General features: G+C 36.5%; 1 protein-coding gene across 1 annotated transcript in view; it reads right to left on the bottom strand.

Moving 5' to 3' along the window:
- LSAMP (limbic system associated membrane protein) overlaps positions 1 to 17,567 on the bottom strand; it is a 491,916-nt gene that overhangs the window by 9,509 nt on the left and 464,840 nt on the right. Inside the window, exon 7 of the mRNA XM_032219924.1 lies at positions 13,620 to 13,655. Within this exon, the coding sequence (XP_032075815.1) occupies positions 13,620 to 13,655 (36 nt within the window). The remainder of the gene's footprint in view (positions 1 to 13,619; positions 13,656 to 17,567) is intronic.

Below are 17,567 nucleotides of genomic sequence, written 5' to 3'. Positions count from 1 at the left end.
TTTCCACATGGTGACAGACATGACTCCATTACAGAAGAAGAAGAGATGGAAAAACTACCATGGGGAAGAAATCATACACAAGGCCTGTAATCTGGAACTGATGAGACTGTATGGCTAGATGAGACAAAAAATCTGGAGATTCTCATTTTGGTGATAGCTTTACCAGGCACATATTCATAAGGCACAGGGATATTACCTGGTCAGTTTGATGTGCTTTCCCCAAATCCAGTTCTTCTTTTTTTTCTAACATACATCTCATGTATTGTAAAGCCACATTAAATTGAATGGTTGTGGTAAATCATACAGTTAAAGATCCTGGAAGATTTTAGGAATGGGCAGGTGAGTGGGAAAATTTGCAAAGCCGTAGGAAAGTGCTGGTAAAATATGGATATCCCCAAAGTACTTGTTCCTCACTTTAAATAAAACCATTGAGAAAGAATTATGGGAAATTACTCACATTTTTGTAGCTTAGATGATTTTTTCCCTGCATTTTTGGTAGCAAATTTCTTTCAACTTGGTGAAAGAAACTGAAAAGAAAATTATCTGAAAAGAAAAATGATTTTATTCTGCCAGTGTTGCCACTCGCGGTGGGAGGCTGCATGGCGCATCGCAGCACGTGGCATCCTGCCACAATCGGCGGCACTGGCATGATGCGCAAGGTGGCCTCCTGCCATGAGTGGCAATACCAGCACAATGAGGCATATGCCTCTTGCCATGAGCAGCAGCACTGGAATGACGCACCACGTGACGTCCTTCTGCAAGTGGCAGCAGAAGAAATTGGGCAGCAGTGAGACAGGTGTCGGTGATTGGGAGGCCTGGCTGGAACAGTCCTAAGGTAAGCAGCTGAAGGGCCTATGGGGCAGCAGGACAAGGAATATAGTATGATATTTAAAATGCTGGACTTGAATCTGATCCTGGCTCAGTTTGAACCAGACTCTTTTTCTGGTTCCAGACTTGTGTGAAAAATTAGAGAACACAGCATTATATGCGCCTTCTTAAGCTCTATAGCAAAGACAAACTGTCAATTTAATATGTCTATAATTATGTCTATAAGTATGTCTCACTCTGAGAGGGTGGTGTTAAGTTACATTTGTCCTCAAACAAATTAGATATGTCTTTTATCAATTTTCCAGAACCTTATACAGTGGGATCTCAGGTCATGACCGTAATCTGTTTTAGGACTTCGATCGGCACCCGATTTGATCGTGACTGGAAGCAAGACTGACTGTGCATGCATGCACACACACAAAAAAAGGCACAGAAGGGGAAATCTCTCTGGCACGGAAAATCGCTGTGGCTGTGTTTGATCACTACCTGGGGATGTGTTCATGAACAGAGTGAAACATTTAGGGGATTTTTGGGTCAGCACCTGATTTGCTTGTGGTGAGAACTGTTCATAGGTACAGATTTCCCACTGTACGATCTTTTCCCCTTCCCTTCCTTTCCTTTCCCTTCCCTTCCCTTCCTTTCCTTTCCCTTCCCTTCCCTTAGGTGCTCTTTTCTTCATGAAAACTGATTTGTGTTTATTATTACCTGCAATGACCCAGGAAAAGGAAGGAGGATGGAACTGATATGAATGAATATCTTCCCAATTAGTAAGAGAAAATTTATCACTCTTGCTGCCCATTGCTGGCATGGGAAATAAAATACATGGGTGATTTGGATATAGACACTCACACTGCACATGGCAATTGTAAATCTTGATATTTTCTGGGAACTGAGATATCTGGGGGGGGGGGTAATTAAATTATCCTACCTGAATAAATACACAAATGAAAGGATGTATTTAGTTTCCTACTGTCTCACTTAGAGAAACTAGATTTTGACATAGGCAGCACCTCAACCAAAAGTAATTTTTAGTCTGTTGATTCTCTTTTTTACACTTTCCTACGATGAAATCTTCATTTTCAGGAAGGCTTAAAATGGAGGAACACTATTAAATCCATTTCCAAGGTCACACTTTGAAAGTTTTAATTTCTTTTTTCCAAAGCTCTGTGTTCAGTTCCAAGGCTTGAGGGATTTGCAGCTGGTACTTAGGGATTTTCCCCCTATCTCTTTGCTATACGTTGGAAAGGAACCTAATTCTGTTGCTTGAGGTGGCAGATTTATATCGTGCCATTTGGACTTCGTTTTCTGGATAACAGAACAATAATTTTTCCATAAACAATAATTTTCTCAAAAACATGCCAGCTCTTAAACTGGACTAGCTTCTGCAGCAACAAGAAATCACAATGTTCAGGTAAGAGACATCATGCCACATTGTAAATGCTGAAAGGTGCTGCAAAATAGTTTTACACATCTACTGCAGCAAATATATAATTTTAAAGACCTAGCAATAATCATGGGTATTCTTTAAAAAAAAACTTTGATACACAGATGGGGAAGAGCAAGACACCTCAGCATAAATGTTTGCAATGAGTTCTGAAGTTGTTGAATACTAGACTGTATTATGCATTTTGGAAAGTAATCACTTTCCACAAAGTAATCACACATCCAACATATTTTAGTGTTTCACTAAGTCTTAGGAACATTCAGATGTAGAGACCACTAGAGTACCAGACTTTGGGCCAGCCATTATTATTCATTCCCAATTGTTTTCAAAATAAAAGAAACCCAATCTGTACTTGCCTATAAAAGGAAAATGATATAAATATTAAATAAAACACAAACATCCCAGCAATTAATCTCTGTTATCATGATCAAAATCAAACTAGAACCTGATCATTTTTACTTGCTGCTCCCACAATATATGGCACTAAGTGGTAATAAGCATCTGTCTGACTATGCAATGAACCAATAATAATAGCTATAGCACTTAGACTTATATACCACTTCACAGTTCTTTACCATTCTGTCTAAATAGTTTACAGAGTCAGCATATGTGACTCTGCACACTGCAATACTGCAATGTGCTCTACATGGGGCTGCCCTTGAAGAGCATCCGGCGACTTCAGCTAGTCCAGAATGCGGCCGCGCGAGTGATTGTGGGTGCACCTCGGTTCGCCCACATAACACCTATCCTCCGCGAGCTGCGCTGGCTACCTGTTGATCTCCGGGTGCGCTTCAAGGTGCTACTTGTCACTCATAAAGCCCTTCATGGTAGTGGATCTGCGTACTTGAGAGACCGCCTCCTGCCAATTACTTCCCTGCGGCCAATTAGATCGCATAGATTAGGCCTCCTCCGAGTTCCATCTGCCAGTCAGTGTCGACTGGCAACCACACGGAGGAGAGCCTTTTCAGTAGTAGCTCCGACCCTTTGGAACGATCTCCCCGTGGAGATTCGTACCCTCACCACCGTCCAGACCTTCCGCACAGCCCTTAAGACCTGGCTAGCCCGTCAGGCCTGGGGATAAAGATTATGATCTGTCCCCACCCGAATGATGAATGAATGTTGTGTACTATTTTACTCTTATGTATTGTTTTGCGTTATTGTCTTGTACCCTCCCTTCCCTATTTTTATGTAAGCCGCCCTGAGTCCCCTCAGGGAAAAGGGCGGCCTATAAATATTAATAAAATCACTAAACTAAATATTGCCTCCAACAATTTGGGTCCTCATTTTACCCACCTCGGAAGGATGGAAGGCTGAGTCAATCTTGAGCAGAGAGTAGAGTTAGCCTGCAATACTGCATTCTAACCACTGTGCCACCATGGCTCTTGATAAGATTAAATAATAATAAGATAAAAATGTGGATAAATGTGATAAAATGTCAAATCCAGTTTAAATATCTGGCTGACTGTGCAATGAACCACAACAATAATAACTCCAGGAAGGCACTATCTTGATGCAGTTGTGGGTCTTGTATGATCTAAGGAAGACAACAGCTATGCCAGAGGTTCAACTGTACTGAATAGATCTCACCAAAGGAGCCAAATGAAGAATGTCTCTCCCATAAAAATATGGTAATTATCTATCTATCTATCTATCTATCTATCTATCTATCTATCTATCTATCTATCTATCTATCTATCTATCTATCTCCAAGATATTGCAATGGAGTTTGGGCTGGACAAATGTGCCATAGTCACAATTAAATAAGGAAAAATAGTGAAAAGTGAAGGAACCAAGATGGCCTAAAATCAAACGTCTGGATGAAGAGGATCATTACAAATACCTGGGCATCTTTTAAGCTGACAATATCAAGCACACTGAAGTCAAGAAAAAGGTTAGGAGCGAATATAACAAGAGAGTGAAGATCTTATACTCCAAGCTCAGTAGCGGAAATACCATCAAGGCAATTAACAGATGGGCAATTCCAGTCATTAGATACATAATTGGAATAGTGAACTGGACTCAAGGAGAACTAAAGGCCCTGGATAGGAAGACCAGAAAAATAACGATAACGAATCATACCCTTCATCCTGGCAGTGACATTGGCAGGCTCTATTTACCAAGGAAAATAGGTGGGAGTGGAATGTTGCAAGTACATCAGATGGTTGAAGAAGAAAAAAAGTGCATTGGGAGAATATGTGAAGGACAGTAAAGAAGATGCACTGAAGCTAGTATATCATGAAGGCTGAGTACTATAGAGACCAAACTGGCCTACAAGAGAGATCAAATGAAGAACAGAAAAGAGACATGGCAAGGCAAATTATTACATGGCTACTACATTAAAAAAAAAAGCCAGGCAAAGCAGATCATAACAAAACCTGGCAATATATAACAGCAGGAAACATGAAGAAAGAGACAAATTTCTAAAAAAAAAATAGAAATAATTGAGAACTGAGAAGACATCAACTGGCAGCTAATGTTGCCTCTGCAAAGAAACCTAAGAAACAGTGGACCACTTAGTAAGTTATTGCAAGAAGATTGAACAGACTGACAAGCAATGTCACGACAAAGTAACAGCTATGGTGCAATTGAAGAACTGTAAGAAATATCATTTGTTCGCAAGCAAAAACTGGTGTAACCATAAAACAGAGAAAATAATAGAAAATGAAGAAGCTGAAGTGTTCTGGGATTAATTCAAACAGACAGGCAACTGCTATGTAAGCTCCCCAGACTTAACAATTGTCAATGTGAAAGACAAAAAAAAATCTGGAGAGTAGATATTTCAATACTCAGAGATAGCAGAATATAACAACTCTATTCTGGAGGAATATCACAAAATACATGCAAATAGAAGTAGAATGATTATGGCAAAAAGAAGGCAAAAATAGTGCAGGCATCTTGGGTGCAATTCCAAAACATCTGAAGTACCACCTGAACAGAGCACTGAGAAAATCATAACCAGTCCATTGCAAAAGGCAATTTTACTTGGAAAACCTTACATTGTGTGACGACACCTCTGATATTATTAAACAGAACATTTGCCTAACCTGGGTACTTGGGAAGAATCAATAGGTGGATAAAAATGCCAAATCCAGCTTAAATATCTGCCTGCCTGTGCAACCAACCATAATAATAACAATTTCATGAGGAAAGAGGATAAGGATTCTGCTGGCAAAAAGCATACCAAAGATTAGGAATAATACCCAAGAAGCTCTATCGTGCTCATCCATCCATCAAGTGGATGAGTGCTGGGGAAAAGCATCTCTGAAAAACTTGAAAGTGTTCCTTAAATCCTTCAAATCAATCTATACAAATGTAACATTTTTAGGATCTAACATCCATTGTTTCACTGAAAGAAATATTTGAAGACAACAATGGGACTTTCTGAGGATTTCCAAGTGGAACTGGTAGATTCAAAACCCTTTGGATGCTCACTGATCTCAAAAAAACTAGCAGCATGTTCGATAGGGAATCATTTGGAGGGTGGTTTTTTCATGAACAGGGGCAAAACACACTTAAACCTCACTTTAGATCTATTTCTATATGTGCAATAATCTAATATGAAGCTGGGACATACAGACATGCAGCTTGAAGTATGTCTCCTAACACATAAACCTCTGACCAGGGCTTAAAAATTACATATTTTCCTAACAAGAAAGAAGAGAGCAAGGATCAGAGGTGGATTTCAAATCCCTGTGCTACTGGTTTGCTCATGCTTGCATGCATGCTTGCGATGCTTCTGTGCATGTGCAGAAGTGCCTGGGCAGTTGGGCGGAGCCTCCTGCCACCACCACTACCAGTTCGGCTAATCCGGACCGCGCAACCCACCTCTAGCAAGGATTCAGATTCATAATTTTAATTCCATAGTGCAATTATTTTGTATTGGATTCTTTTTTCTTTTAAAACTACTTTATACTATTATATTTTAATCCATTTAAGAATGCATATTTTGTTGTATATAGTTATTTCACAAAGGCAGCAATTGCCACAGAATAGCTGTCTGTTTCATATATCCAATATCATAACAATATGTTCCAATATCTCAAGGGCTGCCACAAACAAGAGGGAGTGAAGCTGTTCTCCAAAGCCCCTGGCAGAAGCAATGGGTGGAAACTAATCAAAGAGAGAAGCAACTTAGAACTAAGGAGAAATTTCCTGACAGCTAGAACAATTAATCAGTGGAACAACTTGCCTCCAGAAGTTGTGAATGCTCCAACACTGGAAGTTTTTATGAAGAGATTAGATAACCATTTGTCTGGTGTAGGGTTTCCTACCTAAGCAGGGGTTTGGACTAGAAAATCTCTAAGGTCCCTTCCAACTCTGTTATTCTATTTCTATTTCATAGTGGAATTATTCTGATAACATATACAAGAACATTATCTACTTGTACATGGTTTCCTGCTCAGAGTAGGAGTAAGAATCAATGTCCTAAATAGCCCTTTCCAATTCTACGATTCTTATGATAAATCACTGAAAACACCAGTGATCTATTATTCTTGGTTTCTCCAATCTGCCACCCATCTACCTAAATGCATTGATGTGCTATTTCCTTGAATTCCAGACCAGCATGTTGGCTTTGAATTCTGAGAATAGAAGATCCATCACATCTGGAAGTCACCAAGTTGGGGAAAGTTACATTGAGGTTTAGTATATCTCTCAAAGAGTACAATAGATTTCTACAGATTGATTATTTGACGATGTCTCCCTCTCCCTCATCTTTTTGAGATTACTCCTATATATACCTGTTACAATGTTTTTGCTACCTAGATGGTTGTTAGTGGCATTCTTTAAATTTATTGAGAAGAATTTTGTTCTGGGCACAGCTTTTCTCTTTTATTAAAAGCCCATTAGAACTTTAAGAAGTGTTTCTTCTATAAATGCAAATTACACTGTTGTTTTTATCCTGATAGGAAAGGCATTTATAAGTAGTGTTGAGACTACATTATAAATTTCTCCAAGGGCAAACCAATGGCCTGTATCACTTTAGAAAATATAATGTCAAGACAGAAGACAAGCTTATGTCACAATAAATGTGTTTGTCCAAAAGATGCCACAAATTCTTGGTTGCTTTTTTCCCCCTGAAGTGTCACCCTATAAAAAGGAAAGTCATATTGAACCCTTCCTCTTTATTCCAGCTCCAATCACATTTATCACTGGTATTCATCTTTAACTGTAGCTTCACTTGCTGCTATAGTTTCATAAATAACCAAAATAATCTTCATTCTTATACTTCTTATGATATGTAACTTTTGAACCAATGACAAATTTATGATTCCAATTAGGTTTATGGCACTTGTTGCCAATACTGTTGCTATAATTGAATAGCACAGTTATTCTTAGCTATACAATATCTTAACATACAATGGTGCTTAACAATTTGTGAACTCTTTTGAATGTTCAATACATTTGCATAAATATGACATAAAACACAATCTGTTCTTCACACATGTCCTAAAACTGAATATAGAAAAAACATGTTGGGTTTGCTTCAGCCAATATGAAATCACACAATATCCTTCTCTACTTATCATTCTTTGAATCTGCAGGTGGCATTATACATTATAAGTGACATGGGGTGCCAGAAACATAGTGTCCATGTCACATTTTTGTCCTTCTTAATAATGCATAGTACAACTTACCTTGAATGTTGTTACAACTATCCATCATTAGCTATCAGTTTTAGAAACCAAGAAATTCTTGCATGCAGGCATACAATAATAGGCTGAACCATTGATCAAATAGTGCAAAGGAAAAACCTTGTGCTGAACAATAATTCTGGCAGAAATCTTGTATTTCTTATGTAATAGATATTCAGCACTCCTCTTAGAATTAGGGATATCAGAACTGAGTTTTAAAATTCCAGATAATTGTTAGCAGTCAAAGGATAAAAAAAGTATCTCAAATTCTTGTCTGCATCTGGTGGTAAGCCAGATTTTTTGCAGCCTGATCTGGCAGCTGTTCTTATGGTTTAGCTTCAAAAGTGTGGAAATGCTTTTAATAAATAGAGAAAGACGGATAACAGTTGAACGTTTCCCCCACTTTTCATTGCAATTACCTTGGATCTCATTCTCTGCTTTTGTAGAACACCAATTTGCTGAGAATGGGCAATTTTCTATTGCTGTTTTTGTTGTTGTTAGCACACTCAGGCAATGGTATTAATCATGCAAACCCAGCCCTGTGTAATGTGATTTATCATTGATAAAACAGGTGCTGAATGGCAAGTATTTCACTAGCATGCTTAGCCAGAGCCTGAGTTTTGAAGATAAATCCAGTACTCTCAAAATGGCATTAATATCTTGAATTGGTGAATGGCCTACGAGACAGCAAAATGTGGAGCCATTTTTTAAAAGGAAAATTCCTTGACTTATTTTGATGTGTGGAAATTGCATCTAGTAAAGTTAGTGTCTTTTGGCTGCTATTGTCTTGGATATATTTTGTGGAGTTTTTTTTTTTTTTAAAAAAATAACAATTGGAATGAATAATTACTGTCTTTTTCTTTACACTCCCATTTTTCTATCTTTAAATTTCAGATTAAAATATTCGGAACTGGATCTGTGATGTAAAGAAAAACTCAAAGAAAATTAGAAAACAAAAACAATTGACTAAGAAATAGACTTTCAGTCTCTGTGGTCATACTGTACCAGCAAATTCATTAATTTAGGTTGCTCATTAGGGGAAAACTAATATGATACATTTATTGGTCTCCTGAGGTAGGGAGGTAACTAGTGAATCCAGAGAGCTTTGTCAGATACATTGGGTATATATCAAAGGTCACATTTTTGTATTGTATGAAATTGAATTGGGTTCCCAAAAACGTACACAATTTGTCTACAAGACTTTTTATCGCTTTTCTCCAACATATATTTGTTTTCTTTTGACATAGGAGTGAGTCAGTTATGTGGTGCCACAACTTACAACTGCAATGTCTTATGACCAAAATTCTGGGTTCAGCTATGGTGAGAAGTTGAGGACTACTTGTAAACTACAGTTCTGTTCAGATTTATGCAATTTCAGTGTTTTTTAGACTTGAGCATATCAATCCTTTATATTCTCTAAACATAATGGGTAGTGATAACATTTTTTAAAAATGTATTTTTAAAAAAATACAAAGCCAATAGGTGGTGTCCCTTTCAATAATAGTAAAACATGTCAGAACATGAAAAATAACCTAACCAAAAAAAAGAAAAAAGAAATCTTGAGCACTAGGAATTCTAGTTGAGAATAAAAAACTACTATAAAGGAAATCAGTTGTACTTCTCTGACAATTTAGATTCAAATTGTTGACTATAGTCCATCCCACCTTTAGAATAAAAGTATTAGTATAGCTACAACAACTATATCTAAAAAGTAACTAGCTACAACTAGCTATTGTCAATGCAGGGTCATTCTCCAATCAGTAATTGCTTCACAAAATAGTTACTGTTATTCTCCCTACCCCTACGTATTTAGATGCACTCATTTCATTTATGTATCTCATTCAAGAACATAAAAGCAGTGGGTGATTATCTTTTTTTTTCCAGTTTAATGCCACAATTCTCCTGATTCTGCCCTTAGAGAAAATAAAGGGAGCAATATTTTGGTAGATATACAAAACTGAAAGATAGTTAACTTTGAAGTTGAAGATGCAAAGCAGTATCAAAAAAATACTTTGGAAGCTTTGAATTTGTCTACAGAGTTGGTAAACTGTCAGGTGAACATGGAACATTCAGGCAAGCCATAAGATTTTATTCATTGTACATCTAATAAGGAAAACAGTATTTGATGCACTCTATGTTTACAGTGGAGTTATCTAATGGATATTAAAGCCACTACAGTACAGTGTTTATTGCGATGGATTTGAACCACAGAGATCTTTCTTTATATCATCCTGGAATGGGGCTATGAGTAGTGATCGGAGCACCTCAGTATGCCTACATAAAACCTGTACTTTAAGACTTGTACTGGTTGCCTATTGTCTTACAGGTGCAATTCAAAGCATTGATAACTATCTATAAAGCCTTTATAACTGCAGGCTGGGTTATTTTCAAAACAGGTTTTCTCCAATTGTCTTTTCCCATTCTATAAATCAGATGAGGCAGCATACTTGGGGACCTCTCAATGAAGAAGTGCCATTTTAGGGGTTTGGGATACTTGTTTTCTCTTTTGATGAAAGAGAAAAACCTCTAAGGCAGGGGTGAAATTCAGCAGGTTCTGGAGAACCGGTAGCATAAATTTTGAGTAGTTCAGAGAACCGGCAAATACCACTTCTGGGTGGCCCCAGAGTAGGGTGGGAATGGAAATTTTGCAATATCCTTCCTCCAGGAGTGGGGTGAGAATGGAGATTTTGAAGTATCCTCCCCCTGCCACGTCCACCAAGCCACGCCCACAGAACTGGAGTAAAAAATTTGAATTTCACCACTGCCTAAGGTTAAGGTAGTCCTGACTCTGCTGTCTTTGAAGGGCTGAAGGATCTGGTTCTTCCAATAGGCAGTGGCTAGGCTGATTTTTAACCCACTGGATTACACGACTTTCTCATTTCTTTTAATATAACCCAGGAAGTTTTTTTGTTGTGATATTGCGTTTTTACCCTCTTCATAAACAACTTTAACTATTATAATGGTTAGGTCATCTTAAAGATTCAATAAATATATTCCTTCAGGATTTCATTTTAAAAATTGAAGTGGGAGTTATGGAAATTCTGAAGAGAAACACCTTTTCAAAAACCTCTTATTAGATTGTAAATCAGCTTTCCATAAGCAAGGCTGGGAGCCGGAGAATTTTGCTGGTATGTTTAATAGTATTTGCAGTCACCACAGACTATGATGGCTTCTAAAATAATAATTATCTTTTAGCGATAATTACATATTTTAGGAATTTAATATTTTTCCTGAGGTCACCCCCAAGGGTAAATTGCAGAGATAGGGCATACAGTGAAGCACAAATATCTATGCTAACTGCCCATGGCAGAGCAACTGCTGAGAACATTTAGAGGAAAAATAAGGCCTATGTATTGAAATTATAGATTTGTTGAATTAAGATCATAATAGTAATTCTGGATACACTGGAGACATGTTGAGATGTAGCTAATGCAATTTAAAATAAAGGGAAATTGAACATTAACTCAGATGTGGAATATTAAAAATATAATACAGAACAGCAAAAATGAAAACAAAACACTACTCTCAAAAAAAGGCTTAAACTCTTAAGCATAAGGGATGAAACATATACCCCGACTGATTCATATTCTATAGAAGGCTAGGACAAAAATCTTGATATAATTTAATATGAATAAGACATATTTATATTTATAACTAGGGCATGAGTTCTCAGGGAAAAAAATCTGATCATGTCCTGTGGAGAAGTTCAGTTCCAGTCAAGGAACAGGATATAATACAATTCTGAACATATTTATTCAGAAGAAGGTTCTAACGTACCCTAAAATATTTTATTTTTATTACTATGTTTAGCACTGCAATTTAATTAGACACACTCAAGTTTTATTTAAAGAGAAGTTTAAGTATAACTCAGTTTTCTTGAAATGCCACTATTAAAATTTTAGCATTCTCTATTTCTTAAAATCACCAGAATTGGTAATTTGCAATAATGTTCTGAATTTTAAGGCAAGTTTTAGGGATTTATCTTCTCTGACCCATTAATATAGAAAACCAATCTGGCTAATATATAATGGGCACAGGGCTCCCTCACTGATGCTAGTTAAATTTATGAATGCTGCTATAGTTTAAATCACTCTGCTTCTTCTCCCTATTTTCATCTTTCAATGTGTTCTGAAAACATAATTTCAACAAGGTAACATAAAAGGTTAAATTCAATAGAAGGATCTTATTTGGATCAATTGTTTTTGTCTCTTTAGTCTCTGAATACTTTTACTGCATAATGGGTTTCAAATCTGGAACCCATTTGGATGCGCTTATACAGAAAATTAGATATAAACAAATATCCAAGTAACAATACACATATTTTTTCTTTAAGGTATGTTGGTGTTTAATAAGACAAATAATACAATCTATAAATTTAAGTAAAAAGTTTTTTTTCATCCATAAAGCCAAAGTGTAAATAATACAGAAAAATTAAAACTAAACCAAAACAGATTTTAGTTTTTAAAACTGCTTCTGTATATTTACCTTTTTGCTTTATATGGTAATCACATTTAATTGATTTATTTTTCCAATGGTTGTTTCCCAATGGCTTATACTATTTTTCTTGTTATTTGTATATAATTGCAATAGGTTTAATTTAATTGCTTCTTACTTTGCCTCTGTATATCTTTTAATTGTATTTTAGTTTCACTTTTTTTTCCTTGCTCACTTTTAGCCAGTAGCTTTATTAACATTCTAGCCATTTGAAAGACCTCCCCTTGAAAATTAGTTGAACAATTGTGAGACAAATGTTGAAAAAATAGACCCAATGCCTGATCCTGAGTGAACATGAACTACAAAAGCTTAATCTGAAAATAAAACAAAAGTCCAAAATATTGCTGGTACAATACCATGCACATTTATTTAATATTATATGGTATTCAGTATAGCTTATTTCTGGGCAATATGCCAATGTCACTTGTAAAATTCATATAAGACCATTTCATGACTGTACCTCTAAGACCCATTTCTTTCATGCTATCTAGTCTTCACTAGTAACCAGAACAGCAGAGTTAGAAAATTATGCAGAACTGTGAGAAAATAATGTCTGTTGGTCCTGAATATCATTGATAGAATCCAAATATTCAATTCAAAAACACTATGTTTAAGAACTAGTTTGTTAAAATTCTGTTTTTTACAGTAGTACTTTAAGCTAGGAATTGTTTCTACCTATTTTTTGGGTGGTGGAAAGTAAGTTATTGTGAACTAAATGAGAATACAAAGGTTTTTTTAGGTAGAAGCTACATTTTATGCTTATTTATTTATAATATAACGAAAGCTACATTTTCATATTATGTAGAGGGTAAGTTTAGCAATCTTCCTGTGGCATCACTGCTTTCCTTAATGATAAACTTTAATATGGGTTAATAACTCAAAGTTAATATTCTATCACCCAAAGCATTCTGAGCTGATATTTGTATAGCAGCTGTGTGCTATACTATATGACTTGTAGAGAAAAGCTAATGAAGAAACTTGAATAAGTTGAATTATTTAAGATGATTTACATTTAAATTACTCATGGCTTTAGAACTGGTTTAGTTTTTTAGCTACAGAGTGAATAGATAGGGATTGAAACAACTGGAGATGCAGTCAGGATGAATTGTTATATTCTGAAATTTTAAGCAATATTTGACTACCTAATCTTACTTACTACTTGTTCAATTGATGGAGAATGACCCAGCTCAAAAGCTAAGTGACATAAAACATATACTGACCTGTAAAAATATTGGGGAGTGTGGGTAATATTTTCTCTAAGAGACGAGAAAACAACAAAGCAAAACAATAAGGAATATGCACTTTCCAAATGCAACAAGCAGCAGTTATAATCTGAAGACTTTCCGGACTTAAATTGCTTTGACTCAAATGAAGATTTCTTCTACCTCAAAGAACTAAATGTGTGACACCAAACATTGGAATAAGGCTCATTTGAAGACAACACAAAACACAATACAATACAGTAAGCAAAGAGAGTTAAGATAGCATGACCTTATTAATTAAATCATTGTACAAACATCCTAATTTTGTCATTGTAGTGGAATTGATACCACTAATGTATATTGTGACATTGCTGAAAGGTAATCACTAAGTAAATCACTCAGTACATATGGGCCAGTGTTGAAGAAATTATGAAAACTTTTTCCATTGCGAAAATTGATTTTCATGATATATCTGTTTTCCTCATTATATTGTTGTTTGTCTATCATCAGAAGTCTTTCACGTAAAAGATTTTTTCAGATGTATGTAATCAACAATATTTTGAATTTCATTAAAAATGTTATAGCACTATCTAACTAGCTTCTGCACATTTGACCAAGTTACCATTCTGTGAGTTTCCAAATGAGGCCTTTATTGATCAATTACTTTGTTTCAAGAATTGCTATGAATGACTTTTTGTAATTCTCCCATGTTTTACCAACATTTCTTCATCTTTCTTCTTAATAAGCACTTTTTATGAAGGACAAAAGGATGGAACTGTTGTATAATATTTTTTTTCTCGTGAAGTTATGAAACATCTGCCTGAGAGGAGCCTTTGTTTCTTTTTACATGAAGAAAGAATTTTATAAAAGCATCACTGTAGAGTTAGTTACATGAAAAACTCTTGGGAAGACAGCATATTCATGCACAATTAAATCAGCTTGATTTTTTTCTTCATAAGAAGAAGCCAGGGTTTCTACTTAAAAAAAAAACCTAGAAAATTAATACTAGTATAGAGTAAAAAAACCTCACCTATAATTCAGAGCAATGACGAGGTAGTATGTATTCCAAAAGTGATTAATTATACGTGCCCGTGGACATTTTGCTGAATGTAGGCAATCTTGCTTCATTCAACATATTACTGGACCAGAATACAATTTGACTTTAACTTTGGTCTCCCTGTTTTAGCTTTTTACAATCTGTTGCTCTCCACATGCATTGGGCTACAAAATTTTAGATATGTTGTTTGGTACTTCTGGGATGTTCCCTTTATGTATATATGGAGGCACCAAACAGAAGGTTGCCATGTACTTTGACATGCTTCCGTTTCATATGTAAATTTGGTGCCAACAAATCTCCTCCAGATATTTATGGTGCCTTTTGTGCAATGCTATCAGCCTCCTGTGGACTCAAATGTAGTATTACTAATGTCTTAAAGCTTTTGAAACATGGTTCTCCAAGATAGGTGGGTAGATAGTATAATGGCAGTTTTCTGGAGACCTATGACTATCCAATTCCTGGACACTTGGGCCATTGTAATGATGAGTTCTGAGTGCTATGAAGGGGTATGTATAACAAAGAGCCTTTTGGAGAGATTTTGTCCCTGCTTAAGCATCCTGCTACCCACGTTAGCTACTGATAAAACTATCAACAGGTATTGGTCTCCGGATACACTTCAAGGTGCTAGTCGTCACTTATAAAGCCCTACATGGTATTGGACCTAGGTACTTGAGAGACCGCCTTCTGCCAATCACCTCCCATAGACCCATTAGATCCCACAGATTAGGCCTCCTCCAGATTCCATCTGCCGGCCAATGCCGGCTATCGACCACCCGGAGGAGGGCCTTCTCTGTGGCTGCTCCGGCCCTCTGGAATGATCTCCCCATGGAGATTCGGACCCTCGCCACCCTTCAGGCTTTCCGTAAAGCCATTAAGACCTGGCTGTTCCAGCAGGCCTGGGGCTGTTGAGTTCTACCCCCACTCGAATTGGTTGTGCTTGTTGTGACTTTTTAAATTGTTTTGTATTGCTGTTTGTTTCTGTTTTTACTCTTTTTGTATTTGTGCCCTTTCCCTCCTGGTTTGTCAGCCGCCCTGAGTCCCTTTGGGAATAGGGGGCATACAAGTCGAATAAACCACTAAACCACTAAACCAACCACCACTACAATATTTGTCCTAGTGATTAAATGTATTTTCCAGGATGAGAATCAGTAACCCTCTAATTGTTAATCACTGGGAATAGCTAGGAAGAAAGACACAATCATTATGCTTTATCACAGAAGTTTCCAATATGCATACTTTGCCCCTGTAGAAAATGTAACACTGTACAAAACCTAATTATGTCCTGATCTATCATGATAGTTTTTATATTTCATTGTGAAGTACATGTGGATTAAGAGAAAGTGTAGGGTGGGGCAGTGGAAAGGTTAAACGGACATTTGGAAAGTTATGAGATTAATTCATTTTAAGGGAAAGTTTTGACTCAGTAAATTTCTTTCTATACCTTACCAGTCATACTATATACTTGTACGAAATATGTAGGATATAACTGTAGCTAGAATTTGTAAACTCCAGGAAGGAGAATTGCTTGTAAAGTTATGCCACAACCTCCCACAGGATTTTTAAAGGGGGCAACCAGTTACTTATAAGCTTGCTCAGAACCCAATGGCAATTCAATACCCTGTATTATTACAACTGGACTTGCTGGAAAGTCCATAAACAAATCAGGAAACAAAAGGTCAAGTACATACCTGGGAATAATGACAGATTTCCCTACGCTAACTGCCTTGATGCGAGTGTTTTACCACTCAGCAGGTGCAAGAAGATATTGCCTTTTTGCCTGGAAAATACACAGCTAGACTGAAAGTTAGTGTTTATGGAGCAATGGGGGCTTATTGTTAAGGGAAAATAGTCAGCTGCAGTGATAAGATTTTCTTGTTATTTAGTGTGTTTAAATAACCTAAGTCTATTTGCTTTTTTCTCACACAGTTGGCAAGTCACTTCTTCACAAGTGGTTATTCTAAAGCATTCTGGCCTCATTACTGCTTCGCTTTGTGAAAAACTACATTTCCTTTCTGCTGCCTGCTGTGGGACACCTCTCTTATTCCACTCTAGCACTGCCCTAATGATTCTAACTTATTTTGTTACTCTGTGTGACACTTATACCTTGGAGTAAAATGCTTGAGGCAAGCATGACATGAAAAATCAGAGAAGTTACAGATTGATTTTGGTTATTAAAAGAAACTAAAATGCCTGTTTTAAGAGCATGTTTTTTTTGCCTAATGTGTTATATGAAAGTGTCCGTTGAATATGTCTAGAAAAAATAAATTGAAAACAGCTTAGAAATGTGTGCAATAGCGTCAAGTGACAGTCTCGTGAATGAATGGATGCTTATTTTGTGAGGAAAGAACAGAAGAGTGAAGATGAAAAATAGAGACAACAACTATGGCGAAGAACAAAGAGATGATGAATAAACTGGCTCATGGAATCTCTCCTGACAAAGAAAGAGACTGCAAGGCAATAGTCTCCAGTTAGTTTTGAACCCTGGGTGTAATAGAATATGTGGATAACCATGGGTGATAAAAGGAAGAGATACTATCTAGGAAACAGTCAGACAAGAGAGGGAGGTTTCCCATGTGGCTTAATAGTTAGAGAAAGAAACTTAGGAAGGCCTACTCTAATTGATGATGCAGTTAAAGTGGCAGTGAGAAGTTTGTACCTTCAGACTTAATTTAGTTTTACAATAAAATAGAATTCACTCATCTAATTGTTTCCTGTATGATTTACCTGAGAGAGTTGATATTGAGGAGGATGAAGTAGCCATCATACTCAAACCATAGTTGAGGCCTTAAAAAGACACTACATTTGCATACTTTTATTTTATAATCACATTTAGAAATTGTTTATTAACTATTAGAATCTTTGGATAAAGATGTCTGAAAACACATCTACAAAAGATCTAAAAAATAAGA

The sequence above is a fragment of the Thamnophis elegans genome, chromosome 6 (assembly GCF_009769535.1).
Source record: "Thamnophis elegans isolate rThaEle1 chromosome 6, rThaEle1.pri, whole genome shotgun sequence".
NCBI classification, from domain to species: Eukaryota; Metazoa; Chordata; class Lepidosauria; order Squamata; family Colubridae; genus Thamnophis; species Thamnophis elegans.
This window is presented reverse-complemented; position numbering and strand designations above follow the sequence as displayed.